Source organism: Anolis sagrei, chromosome 4 (genome assembly GCF_037176765.1).
Source record: "Anolis sagrei isolate rAnoSag1 chromosome 4, rAnoSag1.mat, whole genome shotgun sequence".
Classification (NCBI taxonomy): domain Eukaryota; kingdom Metazoa; phylum Chordata; class Lepidosauria; order Squamata; family Dactyloidae; genus Anolis; species Anolis sagrei.
Window position 1 is genome coordinate 66,268,178 of NC_090024.1, and position 21,215 is coordinate 66,289,392.

Below are 21,215 nucleotides of genomic sequence, written 5' to 3' on the forward strand. Positions count from 1 at the left end.
TAAGAACATGGAGAACCTAAGGTTGATGCTGGATGTGTTCTCTCCCTTTCACTGTGTTTTCCTTAATGTTTTTAAAAAACTGTCCCATTTAATTTAGTTACTTAACTGGCTATTCATCCTGCCCTGAATATTCTGGCCAGAATTCCTTGACTGCATCACCATGGTCTGCTGCTAGGTGAGAACAGCTTGCTAAATGTAGATGGCATGCTTCGCATACAGAAAAGCCCAGGTTCAAAACCTGGCACATCCAGCTCAAAATCTTTCTAACAGGGCTGGGAATATTTATCCAGGCAATAACACCAAGAACCTATGGTCTGAGAGACCACAAGTCAGCTTTGTAAGTTTACTTGCAATCTATGCATTTTTGTTGCTTTTCACAGGTGTACGAGTACAAGGCTATCTGGTTTCCCCAAAGTGTGTTGGGCTGCATTTTCCATCATCTTGAGGTGGTAGAAAGAGGAAAGGTAAGACATCTTTCTTTGAATGTTTTGAAAGGAGATTTTGTGCACAATGATGGGATTAGAGAAAGTAGGAAAATTAATATCTGAAACCCACTTTAAATAGTGAAGAGCCTCCAAACAGCACAGCACATGGCTCTGCCTTGTGTTGGCCCTAGTTTGAAAGACATCCCCAACTGCCAAAGAGGAACAAGTAAAGAAATACAGGTGCTTGGGGAAATAACTACATTGAGAAAACTGCTTCTGAGTGGATGTTTTGTCTGTTTACAATGCGTTGTTTATTTCCTGAAGTGTATGTCTTCTTTGGTTTGCCGTCTTCCTTAGCTCTATGTACCTGAGGCAGTGGGAGGGGCTGCAGACCATGTGACTGTTTTAGAATGCAGTTTAAAAGGTTGACAGTTGAGGCTTCAGTCCCTTGGAAGCAGAAATAGCTTATGAAATAGAGCTGTACAGAGCAGTATAGTTTTGAAGAGACTGATAAAGAGTCTAACTTAAAGACACAAACCGAAATGTTTAAAGTTTAACCTGATAAGAAATGTGCCTGTATATTTACATACATGTCATTGTGAGTAAAACACACAAGTTATTGTTAAAGAAGTCTACTTGAATCTTTGTCTTCTGAGAGCATGGAATAGAAACAAGATATTTACGTGCCCAGTAATCATCCATTACCCAGTAAACTAAGAGAATACTTCTGAAACTCTGCTACCCAGTAGGTTATGATCCTAACACCCTCCTGTAATTTCACAAACAAGCACTTAGCCCAGCATAATTATCTGTACAATATAGTCATAATTGACCCTGGATTGAGGAATATGATTATCTGGTTTTGGATCTATACACAATAGTCATGTAATGTTTACATATGTTGTTTTAAATTGTTGTTTGATTGCTTTTAATTGTTGTTGTTTGGGCATGGAATAATGCCAATTATGTAAACCGTCCTGAGTCCTCTTCAGGGCGAGAAGGGTAGGATATAAATGTCGTAAATAAATAAATAAATAACTTATTATATAAATATACATATCACAATATATTATTACCCACAGCTTCATAGGTAACAGAATATATGGCATCTCAATTAAAGTTTATTTTACATAGCAGTAAAGATGCAGAAGAACTATTAAATTGTGATCGCGTACTCTGGGAGTTCAACATTTTACTTATTTTTCTTTTCTAAAGAAAAAGAGGCACTGTGTTTTTCAGGTTTCCTAATTTTAATACAACTGAAAATATTTATTTAAAAAATGACAGTGTCTAATTAGTCAGCTGTTGCTGATGTGATTAACCTTGTACACCTTGTATACCTATGAAGAAAAAGTGGCTTTGGACGATAATAAAATGTTGTTGTTACAGTTATAAGTAATGAAATACTGAAGACTGGTTGTCAAATTAAACTTCAGGACGTCTGTCTTTTTAATTATTTATTTTTATTAAAACAAGTTTTTAAAAATAAATATTTATTTATTTATAAAATATTAATTACATTTTATACACACTTCTTTCATGATACATTAGACAGAATCTCCCAGCCAATGCTCATTATTGTACCTGTTTATCAAAAGCACACCATTATGTTCTTCAGTGCTATTTCAGCATTGCCTTCAAATAGACACAATAACATATAATTCCCCAGCACACTTACAAATAAATTCCTCTGAGATCAATGCAATTTACTTGCAAATTATTGTGTTCAAATATAGGATATGAGTCATCCATCAGTACTGCACAGAGCTGTATTTGAGCCTGAGTCTTTGGGACTTTGCTTGTCTTAGCAGTAATTCAGTGAAACAGTTGAGTGATTTCTTAGAGTACACAACGATATTTGCAAGCAAACATGATCCAAACAGCACACGCAGATTCAGGGTATGTGAATACTCGGACACGAACTGCAAGCCGCACTTGGTCCCCTCGACAACACAGTATTTCTTCACAGAAAGGAGACCTATTTGAAGAAACAGAAACATGATTAATTACGGTCCTTGAATTCTCATATATGTTTTATTGTATTAAAACAGGGCTTCCAATTTCTGCGAGCATCAGGGCTACCATAATGTAACTGCACAATACTGAAAAAAATGATTATTTCAAACCCCCTTTTCCTTTGAAAAAAGATGCATGTTCATTGCACACATTATTTACAAGCAGAGTTTTGTGTTATGAGGTCTTCTTGGAAGGAAATTCTACTTATACATCAATAATACTTCTATTTTTTTAAAAAAGGGTTTTATTTACATACAATAACAACTTACAGTGTAAACAAAACACAAAACAGTGAACATTATATGCAAGTATTAACTATTTTTACTGTCTTTCCACATTCATGATTTGATTTTTGTGGATTTTTCATTCATGAATTTGTTCGCTCTAGTTGCTCCATTGTGAGTCTGATCTACGTCTAGTGGATGTCAACCACAGAGCCATGTTGAAAGGCCTAGAGGTATTATTTTGGGTAGAAAAAAACCAGGAATCTTCCTCATTCAGTTTTTCACTTTCACAAGGGTTTTGTGTCCTTAACTCTAGGGAATGTGGGTAATTAATGGTGGTCTTTGCTTTTAATGGAAAGATAAAAGAACTGACAATGAGTGATGTTTTACCGAAGACATGCTGCAAACGCTCTTCTTGCATTTTTGTACACAAAATGGATAGGAAATCCTTTGAATGTGTGGCCATCAGGGACTGCTCTCCTGATAGCATCTTGAAACTCTTCATTTCCAGAAGAGACGCCTGTGGTACGTTCAAGTTCATAGGCTGCCAAGGCTGGGGACAAAAGATAAGATAGCTGGTCGTCCCAAACTGTTGCCAAACCAAGATCCTATATGTCAAAACACACGAAGAACACAAAATAATAGGATCAATGTATTTATAATGCTCCTTGGCTAACATTAGTGGGGTGGGGGTGGGGGGAACAAATATATGGGAAAAAATATCAGTCAAAATATCAAAAATGAATTATATCAAGTCAGGAGGCATCACAGTTATTAAAAAACAATGTCTTTAGCCAATGCTATTATTTGCTATTTATTTATCAGTAGCTGTCCCCTGCCACGCGTTGCTGTGGCCCAGTCTGTGTATGTGTGTATGTGTATATATTTGTATATATATGTGTGTGTGTGTTTGTGTATATATGTGGTTTTGTGCATGTGTTGTAATGCATTGTTTTGTTTTTTGACTTTTTAAGTATTTTCTGCTGTGCTTTTCCATGTTTTGATGAGTGATGGTCACTTGTTGGCCTGATAGGTGTCTTTGTGTCCAAATTCGGTGTCGATTCGCCCAGTGGCTTTTGAGTTATGTTAATCCCACAAACGAACATTACATTTTTATTTATATAGATGTCAGAAGTTAGTTGGGGACACAGTTAAAACGCATTTAAAAACACAAATGAAGTTTAAAAAGAACTTGACATTATGCTAAACGTCCTTTGACCAGAAGCTGGCGACTTGGAGTGCCTCTGGTGTCGCTGTGAGAAGGTTCTCTATTGTGCATTTGACAGGGCTCAGGTTGCATTGTAGTAGGTGGGCTGTGATTTGCTCTTCTCCAGACTTGCATGTTGTGGACTCCACTTTGTAGCCTCATTTCTTAAGGTTAGCTCTGCATCTTGTGGTGCCAGAGCACAGCCTATTCAGTACCTTCCAGTTTGTCCACTCTTCTATGTGCCCAGGATGGAGTTTCTCATCCGGTCTCAGCCACTAATTGAGGTGCTGGGTTTCAGCCTGCCACTTTTGGACTCCCGCTTGCTGAGGAACTATTCCTATGAGTATCTCTGGAGATCTTAGGAAGCTGTTTCTTGATTTAAGGTGTTGGCATACTGACTGATATCCATATATTGTTTGCTGACATTATTTGCTGACATGTATTAATATGAGGGAACAATAATAGGGTTACATGTTTTTTAAAGTAATTTCCCCCCCCCCCCCATGTACAGATTATTGTGTAATTCTGGCAACTATTGTAAACTGGCTCTCTCAGTCTGTATGGATTATCCCAGTAGATTTCCTCTACAGAAACTGATATTTTTTAAAAAGTTACAAGGCTGAATAAAAACAAATTACAAAATGAAATATTTGGGATTTAAAACCCATATGCTCTAAATTCTCAAAGAAACAAGAGACCCGTGCTTTCTGCCAAACAGGCCAGCCTTTCATATAGGAGTGTCTACAAGCAATCTCTGAGTTGCAAATATATGAATTACATCCGCCTCCTAATTGCAAACAGGGTGAGACAACAGGAAGTGAGAAGAAGAGCAATTCACTCCTGGAAGAGTTATCATGAGGAAAGGTGTCTCCACTAAAGCTTTATCACAATTCCTTGTTTCCATGACAATCCAAAATGTTCAAAACCCAATTATCACAGAAACAGAAAGTAAGGTGACATCTTCTGAACGGGGGCACAGATAGCAAAACAAATGTTAGAGGTGTTAATCTTTCCTGATGTTATTCAGAACTAAAAGGTAAAGGTTTCCCCTGACATAAAGTCTAGTCGTGCCTGACTGGGGGGTGGTGCTCATCTCCATTTCTAAGAGAAAGAGCCAGCATTGTCAGTAGCTACTTCTAAGATCATGTGGCCAGCATGACTGCATGGAGTGCCGTTACCTTCCTGCAGAAGAGGTACCTATTGATTTACTCACACATGCATGTTTTTGAACTACTGGGTTGGCAGAAGCTGGGCCTAACAACAGGAGCTCACCCTTCTCCCTGGATTCAAACCACCAACCTTTCAGTCAGCAAGTTCAGCAGCTCAGCAGTTTAACCTGCTGTGCCACTGGGGTTCTATTCAAAACTAAATGGCTGGAATTATACTCTTAAAAAAGTTCCATTCTGACGTACATACAAATTCAACTTAAGAAAAAAACATACAGATCCTATCTTGTTTGTAACTTGGGGACTGTCTGTACTTATATGAAACATGTTATTCCCACCCTTCAGGTTGATATATAGGAACTGTTACATGCTTTTGTAGCACAGTGAAGCAGTTTGAATTTAGGATCTTCTTTCTAGTCTCTACTGCCACTAGTTCTCTAAGGAACTTTTTAAAGTAAATTCAGTTATTTAAAAAAAGACTGTTAATGTCTTCAAATGATGCTCCAAGGCAAAAAGTGTGTTTTGCTCTATTGTGCATTATAAAAGACGCATGGTTTAGAAAGAACACACATTTAATCCAGTGCAGCAAATGTACACAAATTCCAATTCTAAATTATGCTGTTTTAAGAGGGAAAAGTCAGATTGTGGAAATCCCCATGGCATCACAACATTCATGTGATTAAAGACATTAACATAAGCCAGACAAAGCAATGTTTGTTACCATTAGGAAGATTACAGATGTCACAATCAAGAGTAACTGAAGATAAGAGTCTAAATCCAAAGCTTTCAGAACTTTCCTTCTCTCTCTGACAAGAGGGTATGTTTACATTGTTGGATGTAGTTCAGCCCTGTTTCAACTGCCATGGCTCAGTGCTATGGAGTCATGGGAGCTGTAGTTTTACAAGGTCTTTAGGCTTTTCTGCCCAAAAGTGCTGCTGCCTCACAAAATTACAGCTCCCATGATTCCATAGCATTGAGCAATGGCCATTAAAGTGATGTCAAACTGTGTTGATTCTGCAGGGTAATGCATCCAGAGTCTCCTCCACTGCCCAAAAAATAATGCTGGGGTATCCCAGCCCTGCAAAAGCTATCTGGAGTGTGTATGCATTAATTATGCTACTGAGAAAAGGAGGATAATTATTGATCTGGCTCTTACAACATCCTGTCCATAATCTGCTATTTTGGGTTTTACTATTCCAGTCCTCAAAGCTTAAATAGATTAAAATGATCATATGATTCAGCATAAATGTTTTGTCTAAACATTTTCTCACTTTATAGTTATCAGGTACTACATTGTCATAGTTCAATCCCTGCAGCACTTAGACAATTTATCCCATTATCATTAACAGGAAAAGGCAGAGTTTAATTCAGTGGTGGAGAAATTTAAACTTTCCAACCCTGTTCCATAGCCCTTGAGCTATTAAACTTGGAAAACCTTTTTGGCAAAGTGCCAAACAAGCTTAAACTACTTTCCTAAACCCACACCAGGAGTTAGCTCACTGAGGGTCTTAACTATACACAAAGCCATTTTAGATTATTTTGCACATTAATATAAAACCAATGGTCAATAACCTGAGTACCAAGGGGTGGGGTGGGGGGAAGTAAGTGTGCTATTTTAAAAATATCTAGCCTATCTTTGGTGGTAGCTTTAACTTCTTTATTTGAAGAAGAAAACAAGAACAAAGGAGAACACAAATGGATAATGATATATACCTTCCTGTGTTCTGCCACTAATATCCTCAATTGCAATTCCAGTTCATTGCTTGCTGCAGCAGCATCTATTACTGAAGCACAGAGTGGAGGAAAAGGTGGAAGCGCAGTCGTGGCTCCTGGAGAACACACCGATTTGATGGCTTCTCCGCTCATTGGTTTCCATTTAGATTCATCATGCAAATCGAAGACACAGAGTTCTACAGCATCGGAAGGCTGGCAGTTGGCCAGAAACCTTTGGTGATTGAAGAGGCAACCTATGGTTCGGTAAGGATACGCTGGCTTGGGCTGTTCAATAATTGGAGGATCATCAGGCTTAATAGGATTGTGAATATACCTGGAGTAACATATATATAGATATATAGATATATTACAATACTGCATATTTTCATTTAAGCTAAGGTCAAAAAATAAAAAGAAATCTAATCTACTTTGGATTATATATGCATTGTACAATAGGCATTACTCAACTAAACTGAACAGACTGAAAATGGACATGAGGAATGCACCTTTTAAAGCAGGGGTTCTCAAACTAAGGCCCTGGGGCCGGATACGGTCCTCCAAGGTCATTTACCCGGCCCTCGCTCAGGGTCAACCTAAGTCTGAAATGACTTGAAAGCACAACAATTCTATCTTATCAGCCAAAAGCAGGCCCACACTTCCCATTGAAATACTAATTAGTTTATATTTGTTAAAATTGTTCTTCATTTTAGTCATTGTATTGTTTTAAAGTGGTTTTTGCACTACAAATAAGATATGTGCAGTGTGCATAGGAATTCATTCATATTTTTTCAAATTATAATCCGGCCCTCCAACAGTTTGAGAGACTGTGACCTGGCCCTCTGTTTAAAAAGTTTGAGGACCCCTGTTTTAAAGCATGAACCCAGCCCTAAAAGATACATTCACACTATCAAGAGTTAAATGTTTAATGTGGCCGAACAGTTGCCCACTAAGGTAAGACTACTGCTTAGTTTGCACAGTACATTAGTACATGCCATTTCAGCAAATTTGTATTCAGATCCCAAGTCAATTTTAAATAAAATGTAAGCAACTGTGCTGAGGACTAGTTTTGGCCTGTTGGGAGACCAAAAACATGCGGAGAAACAAAAGTAAGATATGGCATGTCTTACAGTACAGTGGTAAGCTGTTTTTCAGCATTTTTTAAATATAACGGCCATTTTGAATTTATTTATTTATTTATTTAGTATCAAAAGCATTGCATAAATTAGCATAAAACTGACGAAAATAGAAGGTGTGCAGGTGGCTAAATATCTTTCGACAAAAAACGGGCAACAGCAATGGCATTGTCTGTAGCCTCCAATAATTCCTCCTCTGTACATGAGGCAGGGCACAATGGACAAGAATACAGATGCAGAGTTGTCTGTTCTGCTCCACAGTCACACAAGGTATGGGATTCTTTTAGGTAGTGCCATTTTGCCAGGTTGTCTTTTGATCTGCCCACTCCACTTCATAAAACTTCTCTCTGAGAAGTCCTAAAATATGCCGTAATTTAAATTTGTAAGTTGTTTACTTACCTATGTCCTGTCAAACTCTCCCAAAAAGTGACCATTCCATCAATCCCATAAGTCATAACCCATGTGTGAGGAACTCCTTTAGCCTTTGTTCCTACACAGACAAAAGCTTCAAGCCCAAAACCTAGCAGAAGACTGCATAAAAGGTTAGCATGATCTTCGCAGTCGCCCTAAATAGGTGACACATGAATTGAGAAAATATTAGAAAGCTAGTCAGAAAAAGTAGCTTAAATGAAGTGCTATCAAAGTGCTATAATTGTTTTAAAATAGATGAATGGAATTTTAAAGTGGTGACTAGTTGATTTAATTTATTTTAATAGGTCTATTCTAGTTTATTAATCGTATCATCAGCAACCATACCATTGTATTACATTTCTAACAGAACAAAACAAACAAACAGATTAAAAAAACACAGATTTTGCAAACTTGGTAGTTGATTAAATGTCTTTTGACCAGTATCTGGCCACTTGGAGTGCCTCTGGTGTTGCCGCAAGAAGGTCCTCCATTGTACATGTAGCAGGGCTCAGGTTGCATTGCAGCAGGTGGTCAGTGGTTTGCTCTTCTCCGCACTCGCATGTTGTGAATACAACTTTGTAGCCCTATTTCTTAAGATTGGCTCTGCATCTCATGATGCCAGAGCGCAGTCTGTTCAGCACCTTCCAAGTCACCCAGTCTTCTGTGTGCCCAAGGGGGAGTCTCTCATCTAGTATCACCCACGGATTGAGGTGCTGGGTTTGAGCCTGGCACTTTTGGACTCTCGCTTGCTGAGGTGTTCCAGTGAGTGTCTCTGTAGATCTAAGAAAACTATTTCTTGATTTAAGTCGTTGATGTGCTGGCTGATACCCAAACAGGGGATGAGCTGGAGATGTCTCTGCCTTGGTCCTTTCACTATTGGCTGCTACTTCCCGGCGGATGTCAGGTGGTGCAATACCGGCTAAGCAGTGTAATTTCTCCAGTGGTGTAGGGCGCAGACACCCTGTGATAATGCGGCATGTCTAATTAAGAACCACATCCACTGTTTTAGTGTGGTGAGATGTGTTCCACACTGGGCATGCGTACTCAGCAGCAAAGTAGCATAGCGCAAGGGCAGATGTCTTCACTGTGTCTGGTTGTGATCCCCAGGTTGTGCCAGTCAGCTTTCATATGATATTGTTTCTAGCATCCACTTTTTGCTTGATGTTCAAGCAGTGTTTCTTGTAGGTCAGAGCACGGTCCAGAGTGACTCCCAGGTATTTGGGTGTGCTGCAATGCTCCAGTGGGATTCCTTCCCAGGTAATCCTCAGAGCTCTGGATGCTTGTCTGTTCTTAAGGTGAAAGGCACACGTCTGTGTTTTAGATGGATTAGGGATCAGTTGGTTTCCCCTGTAATAGGCAGTAAGAGCACCTAGAACTTTGGAGGAGCTTCTGTTCAATCATCTCAAAGCTCCCTGCTTGAGCAGTAATGGCACGATCATCAGTATAGATGAAACTCTCTGTCCCTTCTGGCAGTGGCTGGTCATTTGTGTAAATGTTGAACATGGATGGAGCAAGCACGCTTCCCCGAGGCAGGCCGTTCTTCTGTTTCCGCCATCTGCTTCCCTGGCCCTGGAACTCAACAAAAAAGCTCCTGTTTTGTAGCAGGTCTCCTATGAGGCGGGTGAGGTGGTAGTCCTTGTGATATTATACATTTTTCTCAGGAGGAGGCGGTGGTTCACAGTATCATAACCCGCTGACAGGTCTATGAAGACAGCTCCTGTGATCTGCTGCTTTTCAAAGCCATCTTCTATGTGCTGAGTCAGGTTCAGCACTTGGGATGTGCAGCTTTTGCCTTTCCTGAAGGCAGCTTGCTGTGGAATCAGACAGGGGTCTATTTTTTCCATAATTCTATGCAAAATAAGTCTAGTTATGCAAAATATTCTAGTTAAGATTAACATAGGGTTTTAGTTCATAATAAGAAATGGAAGAAACCACCCCAGTGCTAAATTCTACAAAAACAAAGCAAAAATGTGCTATATTTTATTTTAAGTTTGTGACCAAAAAGAGGAGCATTATTTGAATGTAGAAGTTCATAGACATGCATCTGGGTTATACAAATGTTAAGAATTCTGAACACTCCTACTGAATATAACTTTATATGGCTTCTGTGCAGTAGGATTTATATTTAATGACATTCATGACTGGGTGTTGAACCCTATTTGAACAACATTTTTGATACTCCAACCATCTGAAAGCCATTTATGTAGCTTAATTTATAAAGTCAGCAGTGGCTCTCCCCACTCAGTTTATGTACATGCTGAAGTAAAGATACAAGCCACCAACTTTCAAATAATTTTGAAACAATCATCAGCACCAACTAAATAAAATATTATCTTAAAATATCTTACCTTGTTTCTACACAAAAAAGCCAGAAGGGTACACCATTGTTCTTGTTTACTATTTCCCCCACCAATAACAGGAGCTCTTTCATAACCGAGCACACTGACAAATCTTGCTGCTTGCCTCGGGGTATCCAAGATACGGCCAGCTCGAAGTGGCCTAACATAGGAGCACACTGGTCTGTTTATCCCATTCTCATCCTAAACATAAATATATAGAGAGAGAGACCATTAAAAATAGTAATAGAAAGTACCATGGTTTTTATAGGTTAAAGGGATAAGGTTTTACATAATTTTAAAATGAGGGTTTTCAATAATAAACATATATCACACCTACACTCTATAGTGAGAATCCCCATCAGATCACTCCATATAAATCTCGCATCGGGGCTTACTATATATTATTGGTATTGGTATTTGTTGTATTTTAATATATGCATTTTAGCAGTGTGGTATTTGATTATTTTAACCATGTTGTACCCTGATTCGAGTCATAAGGAGAGGTAGTTAATCAAATTATTATTACTATTATTATCACTATTAGATATTATATACTAGCCATCCCCTGCCACGCGTTGCTGTGGCCCATATGTGTGTGCATATATTTGTGTATATGTGTGTATATATGTGTGTTTGCATATATATGTGGTTTGCGCATGCGTTGTAATGTATTTTTTATTTTTTGGCTTTTTAGTCTCTTCCGCTGTTTTCCAGTGTTTTTATGAGTGATGGTCACTCATTGCCCCGATACGTGTATTATGTCCAAATTTGGTGGCAATTTGTCCAGTGGTTTTTGAGTTATGCTAATCCCACAAATGAACATTACATTTTTATTTATATAGATTATTATATTGTTGCTTACTTTATTATAAATGACCATTAAATTGTACAAATGCATTAACAATATTTCTTGTTACAAGTGCAATTGGGCCAGGGGGCAGGGATAGATGGAGTGCTACCGCTGTAGTCCCTTGTCTCCCTGTTAACTCACCACCTTTTGCTTCACTTGCTCACTATCCATGCCTTTCTCTGCTTGCTCCCCTGGCTCTTTCTCTTGCAGCTGAGGCAAACATGGAAGTGTCAGGCACTTTTACTCATGGGAAAGCAAAGGTCCAGTGCAATTGATTCTTGGATCTCCATCCTCCACCACCATCTCACCTCCTCCCTGCTCCTGTGGGCCAATGATGGCCAGGGCCATCACCTCCTCACCCATCTACTCCACTGGGGATGCTGCCTCAACTTCATGTACCCAGCTGGTAACATCATCAGTGTTGCCTGGGTGGAGGAAAAGCATCTAGGGGAGTTTCTACCACCACCACCTGAGCTGTCCTGTATGTCCCCAGCCTATGTGGGCCTCTTCCGCTTGCTGTGCTACATATGTCCGTTTCAGTTTACCAAAGGAAGCAAGATTTCTCATTGTCCAGGAGCAGAGAGAAGTCTGGATAAAACCCAGCACATCTGTATTTACATTTTTTTCTTCAGAGATTTTTTTTACATATAGTAAAAAGTAAGAAAATATAAAAGTTGACAAACCTGTGCAAAAATTTTGACTAGCCTTGTGTTGTGTGAGGTCCTGATCTGCAGGTATTCCCTCCACCATTGTTTAGCATACACAAGAAATAAGCGCTCTTTTTCTGCTGTTTTCTGGCGTTCTAAAGCAAGCTGTAATTTAAGAAAACCAACAGGCACTGTGCTATACTGTTCAGTATTCTAAAAATTAAATAATTTAATTTAGTAGGAAAAACATATTACATATTATCAAGGAAACCCATTAATGTAACATTCAATGCAGAGTCTTAAAATACACAGGAGACAATTTCATTATCAGCAGATCTTTCTGAAGTAGTCTCTGAGGTAAAGTCTTTTACTTTCATTGCTAACAAAAGTGGTTACAAAGGTATTTATTCTTAAATAAAACATTTAAGAGACACTGTAGCATCTCTGAGCCTTATGTAGAGTCCAAGTGAGATTTAATCAAAAAATGTGTAACTGCAGCTACATTGTATGTCTCAAAGAACAGTTGCAACTGGCACACTAGTTTTATCTATGCAAAGTCACTGCTCATCAGTGCTCAAACCTGGAAATCAAGGATCAGAGTTCAATCCAGAGGTGTATCCCACTCCAGAGAGGCAGTGATATTATGGTGAATGGTATCAAAAACTGCTGCGGCCCAGTAGAACTTACAGGGATGTATTTCCCTTGTTCAGTTCTCTGCAAAAGCCATCCACCAGACAACCAAGACTCTGTCTCATAATCAGGTCTAAAACCAGACTAAAATAGATATAGATACTCTGCCTCACCCAGAAGCAACTAGAACCGGAAGGTCACCAGATACTGTACAGCCTTATCCGAAAATGGAATGGTACGGATAGGCCAATATTTATTCAGAAATGTGAGATCTAAGAAATACTTCTTGAGTAACAGCTTAACTGCAGCCTTTAGTCAGGATGGAAACGTCCCTTTTTTCAGTGAAGCATTTGCCATTCCCTTTATCCATTTGACCAATTCTACATAAGTCAGACAAGGATCCAATACACAGTGATGGCTCTCATTCCATGCATCTGATTAGAACAGTGGTTCTCAATCTTTGGGTCCCCAGATGTGTTGGCCCTCAACTGGTAAACTGGATGGGATTTCTGGGAGTTGTAGGCCAAAACACCTGGGGACCCACAGGCTGAGAACTACTGAATTGGAACTTGTTTCAAAATATGATCCAGGATTCCCTTACATCTTTTCATGCAGAATAATATGACTATGTCACTGAATTTTTAAAATAAAGGCAGTTATATTACTGTTCTCTGCCCTAATATATTTACTTGCTTTGGTAATTGTTTCAGTTAGTCCAGAGTTAATCCACTGCACAGCTCATGTTTCCTTTCCAGTTTTTCTATATCATTTTGGTTTTCAGCACATGTTAGCAATTTTACAATATAGAATCACTGTATTACATTCCAGGAAAAACTTCATTTGAGAATATTTTACCTCTACACAATCCCACCACATGTGCAGTTACATTTCTCACAACCTCTCCAAGGTTTTGAAGATAGGGTTTCATATATGATGAGGAAACTCACAGAGCAGATGGTGGGTGTCCAGAGAGAAAGAAGGCAAGGAGATTTCCTCCATGTAAACAAAATTCAGTTACTTAATTTTGAATTTAATCTAAAGAAATAATTCAAGGGTAGCTTAAGAAAGGAAGCTGAATTAAAACGGAAGATGAAAAATCCGAGACATTTTCATTCAATCTGACTTAAGAAAAAGCCTGTTTAAAACATATTTGTACGTATGTCTTTGTGAGATCAACAATAAGCAAGATAATGGATAAGATGTTTTAAAATGTATTGTTACAGACTACTTCTTGATACTGCAAGCAACAATATTTTGGAGTACAGATACTCCATCTGTAACAGTTTCACACTTGGAAAAAATGCCTGGTGACAACTATCTTCTTCAAAATTGCAGTTACAGTTGCAATAATATTAAATTGCAAGTATCAGGACAATATAATATTTCCTTCCCAAAAAGCCAAATTTTGTTTCAGATTTACCCTTCCAGTATGGGATACATCAAGCAATGAGGATTAAGGATAGCTCTTTTTCAGTTAAAAGATATTACATAAAATTTAGAATGGTTTTTTTTTTTTTGTCGTGTCAGGAGCGACTTGAGAAACTGGAAGTCGCTTCTGGTATGAGAGAATTGGCTGTCTGCGAGGACATTGCCCAAGGGACGCCTAGATGATTTGATGTTTTTATCATCATTGTGGGAGGCTTCTCTCATGTCCCCGCATGAAGAGCTGGAGCTGATAGAGGGAGCTCATCCACCTCTCCCCGGATTTGAACCTGCAACCTGTCGGTCTTCAGTCCTGCCGGCACAGGGGTTTAACCCACTGCGCCACCGGGGGTGCATTAGGATGGTAATGTTGATGAAGAACAGAATGAGATGAACAGGCAGAAAATGCAACCAATGTTGCATAAATTTTGTTCTCTTAATTCTCCAAACTAAATACATTGATACATGAACCACAGTAGTGCTCAGTTATTCCATGTTTCCTATTCATTGCAATACCACATTTTTAAGAATAAAGAGGGAGACAACTGTATTTCAGCAGAACTTTTACAAACAACAACAAACTCAATTTTTACTGTTTCAAATGGTATAAAAGCAATCTGATTTGCATTTTAAAATATATAAATTTATATGTTAACCTTGATTGTGTCCCGTCCCCCCCAAATGTTAAGACTTACTTGAGTACTGACTATTTCCTGAGAAAGTATCTTATTTAGTTTTGGGTACATTTCGAGTCTGATGTTCAGTACTCCCACTGAAACCTTTGATTCTGAACCTTTGGACCAAAAGATATTTGTTTGATAAGAATATAAATAGACATTTTAATAGGTCAGTTTTTCAGAAACCACACAAAAGACATACATTTTCTCTTCTAATTAAATTTAGGAAATATAAAATCTTTGCGGTAACCACATTCCCTTATAGTCTTATCTGAATTACAAAGAATACTGTGCCCGTTTTCCAAAGCAGAATTTTAAATTATATGAGATTAATATGTATTACTAGAAAGTAATGAAAGGAAAGAACCTGGCTTTATTGTGAAAACAACAGGCTTTTGAGGGGAAAAATGTTGGAAGTTGTATCCTGGGTGACATTGTTTCCTCTTTCAAGAGTGATAAACTTTACAGCTCAAATTGCTTAATAAACAGTTTGAAACCAACTTTCAATTTTACTATTCCCATCTTCCTTTTTTAATTTAATCTGGTGTTATTCTTTATATTTTACTATATTTTACAGTAGTATATTTTTAAAGCTTACCTACACCCAGAAGTTCAACAGCAATATTTGTTATCTTATTCTCTGCACTCAGGACTGACCGCCACTCTAAGAAATAAGAGGCAACTAATGTTGTCTCACCAGCTGTATCTGTTTTGATCAAGACAATGTGCACTGGATCACATATTGAAAGCATAGTGGTTGCATCCACCATTTTACTTCCTTCACCTGTCAATATATCAAAACAGATGAAGAGTCTAGTCAAATCCCCAGACATATTGCCATTACACTTTTGAAAAATGACTTAAAGAGTCCAAATTATGACATACGTATCAAATTTACAACAAAAAACAACCAGAGCTTGTTAATATTGCCTAAGAAAAGCAACTATGACATGGAGAAATTTTGAGTAGAAAAACAGCTGAAGGGGAAAGAAGTAAGCACTTCACTTCCTACTGAATCCTTTCTATCCAAAATTACAGCACTGATTTTGTCTATTAAGCAACAGGTTCCATGGATTTTCATAAGTTTCAACAACAACAACAACAACTTTGTTCTTATATCTTGCCTCCATCTCCCCGAAGGGACTTTGGGCAGGCTACATAGGGACCAAACCCAATATAAACAAAGTTACAAAATGACAAAATTAAAAATATCAATCAAATATATAAAAAATAAAACCAATAAAATCTAAAACACCATAAGACATAACTCAACAGCAAGCAACCGATGGCCAAGAAAAGTGAGCATGTGCAGGTTTGGGACTAATAGGGCAGGAAAGAGCTAGTGCAACATAATCTGTAAAGCCGGGACTGGGAATAAAGTGCTGGACATCCTACCAAAAGATGAGGGCTAGACAGATTTGATGTGTGTGTGTGTGTGTGTGTGTGTACATATGAGAGGATATGGCTGCAGTTTCATGAAGAGTCAGAAGGTGGAGTCTATTTTTTATGAAGGCAAATACATGAGATACACATCAACTGCTGCAAGTATACAATCTGCTGTTACATCCATACAAATGTGAACCAAGAATATTCATCCAATACCAGCACAAGGTGAACCCCCCCCCCCCTTTTGTCCATTTTTGGGAGACAGGCTATTCCTGTAAAATCCTCAAATAATCCTATACAAACAAACTCACAAGATTATGGGAATATGTTCTTTATATTTACACATTTTTGGGCTTATTATTAGTGTATTATCTCATGATGAGAATAACATGATAGTGACGAAACAAGTAACAAAAAGTGTGTGTAGAAGGAACATGGCCATACAGCCCAGAAAACTCACAGCAATCCAGTGCAGAAGCTTATTTTTTGTAAACTAAGAGGTTTTGAATTGAAGTTTACATTTTTTTCAAAATGAGGTCTACAAAGCAGCCATGACTAATTAATTTTGCCAATGTGGATAACTGCTATGAAACCTTTATGTGTGTGATAATACTTCTATATGCAAAAGGAAAAAGAAAAGAAAAAAGAATGCTAATATCCCCAAAGGAGAACTCAATATTATTCCTGTCACACTTCAGATTTTCTTACCTAAGGTATCCTTATATACTTCAAGTAGAAAGCCATCACTGAAATCCGGTTCACAGGCACATGGCACAGGTTTAGAGCGGAAACGTTGATTTCGAAAATGTAAACAGAGGGTGAAAGTAGAACAAGTTTGACCAGGTAAAGGCTCAGGTTCCTGCAGATGTTCCAGAAAAGCTTTCCCACTCAGAACCTGAAGGTAAAGATACCTCCGTGTTGGGTCAATATTTGCTGCAAAGTGTACCAATAAATAGGAAATAATCACAGTTTTGTACAAAATATATTTTGCATTAATAGTTAGGACTAGTCAGTAACTGTACTTTAAAGTATTTACATAAAAGTCATTGTGAATATTAAAATTCCTTTCCTATTTGATCCTGATAGCATACATTAAAGAGAAATAATTTTATTGGATTTGACTGAAATCCCAGATTCCCCATTCATGTATTACAGGATCATCAGTTAAGATCAACTCCACTATGAAAACATATCACCAGAGAAATGGCAACACTGCTGACAAAAGAATACATCAAAGCAGAAGGAAGATACTTCTAACCTACTTTAAAAATAATATAAATTATGTCTTACTTTGCACCTTATAAAGCATCTAAAAAACAGTAAATGAAATGTTGTTAAAAATAGCATATAACCTACTTTTTTTCAGCACCGCTGGTTGTGTATCAATGAAGTGTGTTGAAGGTTTTGGAGGTGAACTTATTTCACCACTGTTCATATCCTAGGATTATATAGAGATAAGCACACATTCAACACACCCTTGCAACCATGTCTTTTTATCTCAATAGAACACATTCTGAAAATGCCAAAGCAGTCTTCAATAGTTCACATTATACAATCTCTAAGATACACTGTTATGAAATAAAATTATGAAAATAGCATCTAGTCTATAAGACAGTTCCTCGGGCTACTTGTCATTGTTTAGGCAGTATGATTACGTGAATAATACGTAGAAATGGTAACACCTCACATTGAATGATGCTGTTCACAGAAGTAGTATGGCTGTAATCTACGTACTTGTATTGGCTGTTGCCAATGTAATTTTTCATACCTCTAATCTACAGGGTGTTTCAAAATGATGAACCCAATTTCAAAACAGTTTATTTCACAACAGCAACATGTTACAATTACACAAAAGGTTACATGCATTTTAATAAAATATCTAGTTTTATTAATCATTTTGATCCAGAAACAAATGTAAAAAATAATTCCACAAATTGAGACTATCTCATTAAGCCTTATGTTGCAGTACTGTCATCTTGCAAATGACTGATTCTTTTGTGTGTGTGCTAAGAGAGGCATCTAGCAGTAATAATTTGAAACTCAAGATAGAATTTATGGGCATTTTGTGGTTGCAGAAATATAGCAATTTCAAATTAATTCCATTTTTTAAAAACACCTTACATAAAATGGTTAGCCAGCAAGGGGTTTAACCTGCATCCAGAGCTGCAATATCCCTAGATAGGATAGGAAGATAACTCACAAAGTGATGTTCCCTTTTCTGTCAAACTTAAAATGACCGTATATGTTTCCGTCACCAGACATGATTTTAAGTATTGCATGTGCGATTGTCTTTGAATTGAGTGACTTCTGATGTCAAATAAGTGCTTTCTTCTTATAACCTAATTCTATTTCAGGTTCGTCCCTCATGCAGCAACATATCCCTTGAGTGTATGGGTGAGTTAGAGGATGGAGGAAGATTCAGAAGTGAAGGCAATTGACTGGAGCAGATAGATCCAGCTCACCCTAACTTCCAGCAGATGACAACAAAGAAATTTACCTACGCAGTTTTGATCTATTAAAATTAACACTGCTCCACAATGAATCCAATCATAAATATTTTTGTACCAGGTTATCTGTATTATACACGAGAGCCCGGTGGTGCAGTGGGTTAAACCACTGAGCTGCTGAACTTGCTGACTGAAAAGTTGGTGGTTCAAATCCAGGGAATGGAGTGAGCTTCTGCTATTACCCCCAGCTTCTGCCAATCTAGCAGTTCGAAAACATGCAAATGTGAGTAGATCAATAGATACCGCTCCAGTTGGAAGGTAACGGTGCTCCAAGCAGTCATGCTGGCCACATGACCTTGGAGGTGTCTACAGACATCAGCTCTTCGGTTTAGAAAAGGAGATGAGTACCAACCCTCCCGAGTCGAACATGACTAGACCTTTACCTTATCTGTATTATGTAATCAATATCTGGTACCATTTCAGATGTTTTCTTCAAACTACTCACAGTTACAAAGCTGAGTTCTTTCATAACATCATTAATGATTCCTCTCCGTATCAGGGCTTTCATTAGATGTTGTTCTGAGAGTTGCTGGTGTTCAGGTGCCAGTTCTTCACGAATAGTCTCAGCAAGGACTTCTCGGACCCTGCTGTGGACATCCATCTATGAAGAAATAATAATACTAATAATAATATAGGTATATGTTTATATTACATGTAATATTATTAATAACATTACAATACAATGGTATAGTACAATATAGTAATAGTTAATATTGATATTGTACTATGCTAATAATATAATATATTGGACGTATGTATATCCTGTAAGCCGCTCTGAGTCCCCTTTGGGGTGAGAAGGGCAGCATATAAATGTTGTAAATAAATAAATAAGTACAGTGGGCCCTTGGTATCTGCTGGGGTTTGGTTCCAGGTCCTCCTGCGGATACCAAAAGTCATGGATGCTCAAGTCCCATGATATACAGTGGCATAATAAAGTGGTGTTCCTTATACAAAATGACAAAATCAAGGTCGGCGGTTTGGATTTTTTTGGAGGCGGGGGGAGTGTTTTTAAGCCATGGATGTTGGGAATCGAAGAATGCAGAATATGTGGGTATGAAGGTCCAACTGAATAAACGAAGGCAGGCAAACCAGCCTTGGTGTATAGTTGACTATTTCAGACCAAGCCAATTTCAGATTTAAACCAAAGATGGAGAGTATCAGGTTCGATTATTCCTGCTCATAAGCCATAGTTCAGTGGGATTCCCACTTTTGCTTATTTGCTTATTTTTTAATTCCACTGTTATTACGAGGGGTATTTTTTTAAGTAAGATCCGTTTTATTGTAGACACTAGTAGTTTGCGCGCATACCGCAACTAGCGCGTGCGTTGTGTACCGGCATGCCTCAGGAACAACTGTGCTCAGTTTCCGCTCTGTAGCTAACCTGTACGGTTCTGTTCTGTGCTTTAAAAATGTTTAAGACTATCAACTCACCCTCCGCATGTGAGGTTCGCTCAGTGATACGGTTTTTGCCAGCAAGGAACCTGCCTGTTGCAGAAATCCATCGACAGATTTGTGAAGTGTACGGTGATACTGTTATGAGTGAAAGCAAAGTGCGTAAGTGGGTACGACAATTCAAAGATGGCCGTGACAACGTCCATGATGAGGACCGTTCAGGTTCCTTGCTGACAAAAACCGTATCACATACGGCTGAGCACAGTTGTTCCCGAGGCATGCACGTGCTCATTGCGGTATGAGCGCGAACTACTAGTATCTACAACAAAACGGACCTTACTTTTAAAATACCCCTCGTATATACACCCAGCCTCTGCATCCATTGATTCAACCATCTGTAGCAGCCATCCCCAAACTGTGGACTTCCTATGGTGCAAGCATGGGCCAACTTGGGCCCTCCAGGTGTTTTGGACTTCAACTCTCAGAATTCCTAACAGCCTCAGCTTAAGCGGCTGAGGGGGGGGGGGGAGGAAAGGGCCTGAGGCTGTTAGGAATTCTGGGAGTTGAAGTCCAAAACACCTGGAGGGCCCAAGTTGGCCCAAGCCTGCTATAAAGGCTTTCAATGGGCATTTTCTCTTCCTCCTCCTCCTTCTCACCTTGGTCAGCTGCTGGTGAATGATCTGCTTGAGCTCTGAGGCTTTCCCGGGAGCCAAGGCCATGGCTCAGCAACTGTCCCAATTCCTTAGACTAAGTGGACACCAGACAGGCCTTCATCCCAGGCACCTCCAACCACAACACCACACTCCTCCGTTCTCCCGCGCGCTCAAACCGCCTATCCCGTCTCCCCCCTCCCAAGAGCACCCATTGGCTGGATCTCCAGCCAATCAGCAAACTCGGCCCCTCCCACAGCTAGCCATGCGCTTGCTCGGGCCTCAACCGCCTTTCAAAAAATAAAAGGTGTCTATCACAATTGCCTGATAGCAAGGCAATCGAGTCTTGTTAGGCAATTAATACCCGTACGGCAGAACAACAACAACAACAACAACAAAAATGTAATTTTCCTTCAAAGG

At 38.7% G+C, this 21,215-nt stretch overlaps 1 protein-coding gene across 2 annotated transcripts; it reads right to left on the minus strand.

The window, feature by feature from the left end:
• Positions 1-1,869: 1,869 nt before the first annotated feature.
• CEP76 (centrosomal protein 76) lies at positions 1,870-21,213 on the minus strand. 2 transcript variants are annotated; one of them, XM_060775013.2, is made up of 12 exons: positions 20,802-21,213; positions 19,199-19,354; positions 17,603-17,684; positions 16,955-17,179; positions 15,459-15,644; positions 14,879-14,976; positions 12,168-12,296; positions 10,644-10,835; positions 8,284-8,450; positions 6,752-7,085; positions 3,056-3,273; positions 1,870-2,403 (listed from the first exon to the last, which is right to left on the minus strand). In XM_060775013.2, exons 1-12 carry the CDS (start codon positions 20,862-20,864, stop codon positions 2,265-2,267), a joined length of 1,989 nt encoding a protein of 662 aa, XP_060630996.2. In that variant the 5' UTR covers positions 20,865-21,213; the 3' UTR covers positions 1,870-2,264. The 2 variants fall into 2 exon arrangements, with proteins under 2 accessions (XP_060630996.2, XP_060630998.2); XM_060775015.2 differs by lacking the exon at positions 15,459-15,644.
• Between the last annotated feature and the right edge of the window lie 2 nt (positions 21,214-21,215).

Coding starts and splice junctions, on each gene's coding strand:
- CEP76 (XM_060775013.2), bottom strand. CDS start 20,864: ATGGCCTTGGCTCCCGGGAAAGCCTCAGAGCTCAAGCAGATCATTCAC. Junction 17,685..19,198: donor AAGAACTCAGCTTTGTAACT/GTGAGTAGTTTG, acceptor ATATAATCCTAG/GATATGAACAGTGGTGAAAT. Junction 2,404..3,055: donor GCGTTTGCAGCATGTCTTCG/GTAAAACATCAC, acceptor TTCTTCAAATAG/GTCTCCTTTCTGTGAAGAAA.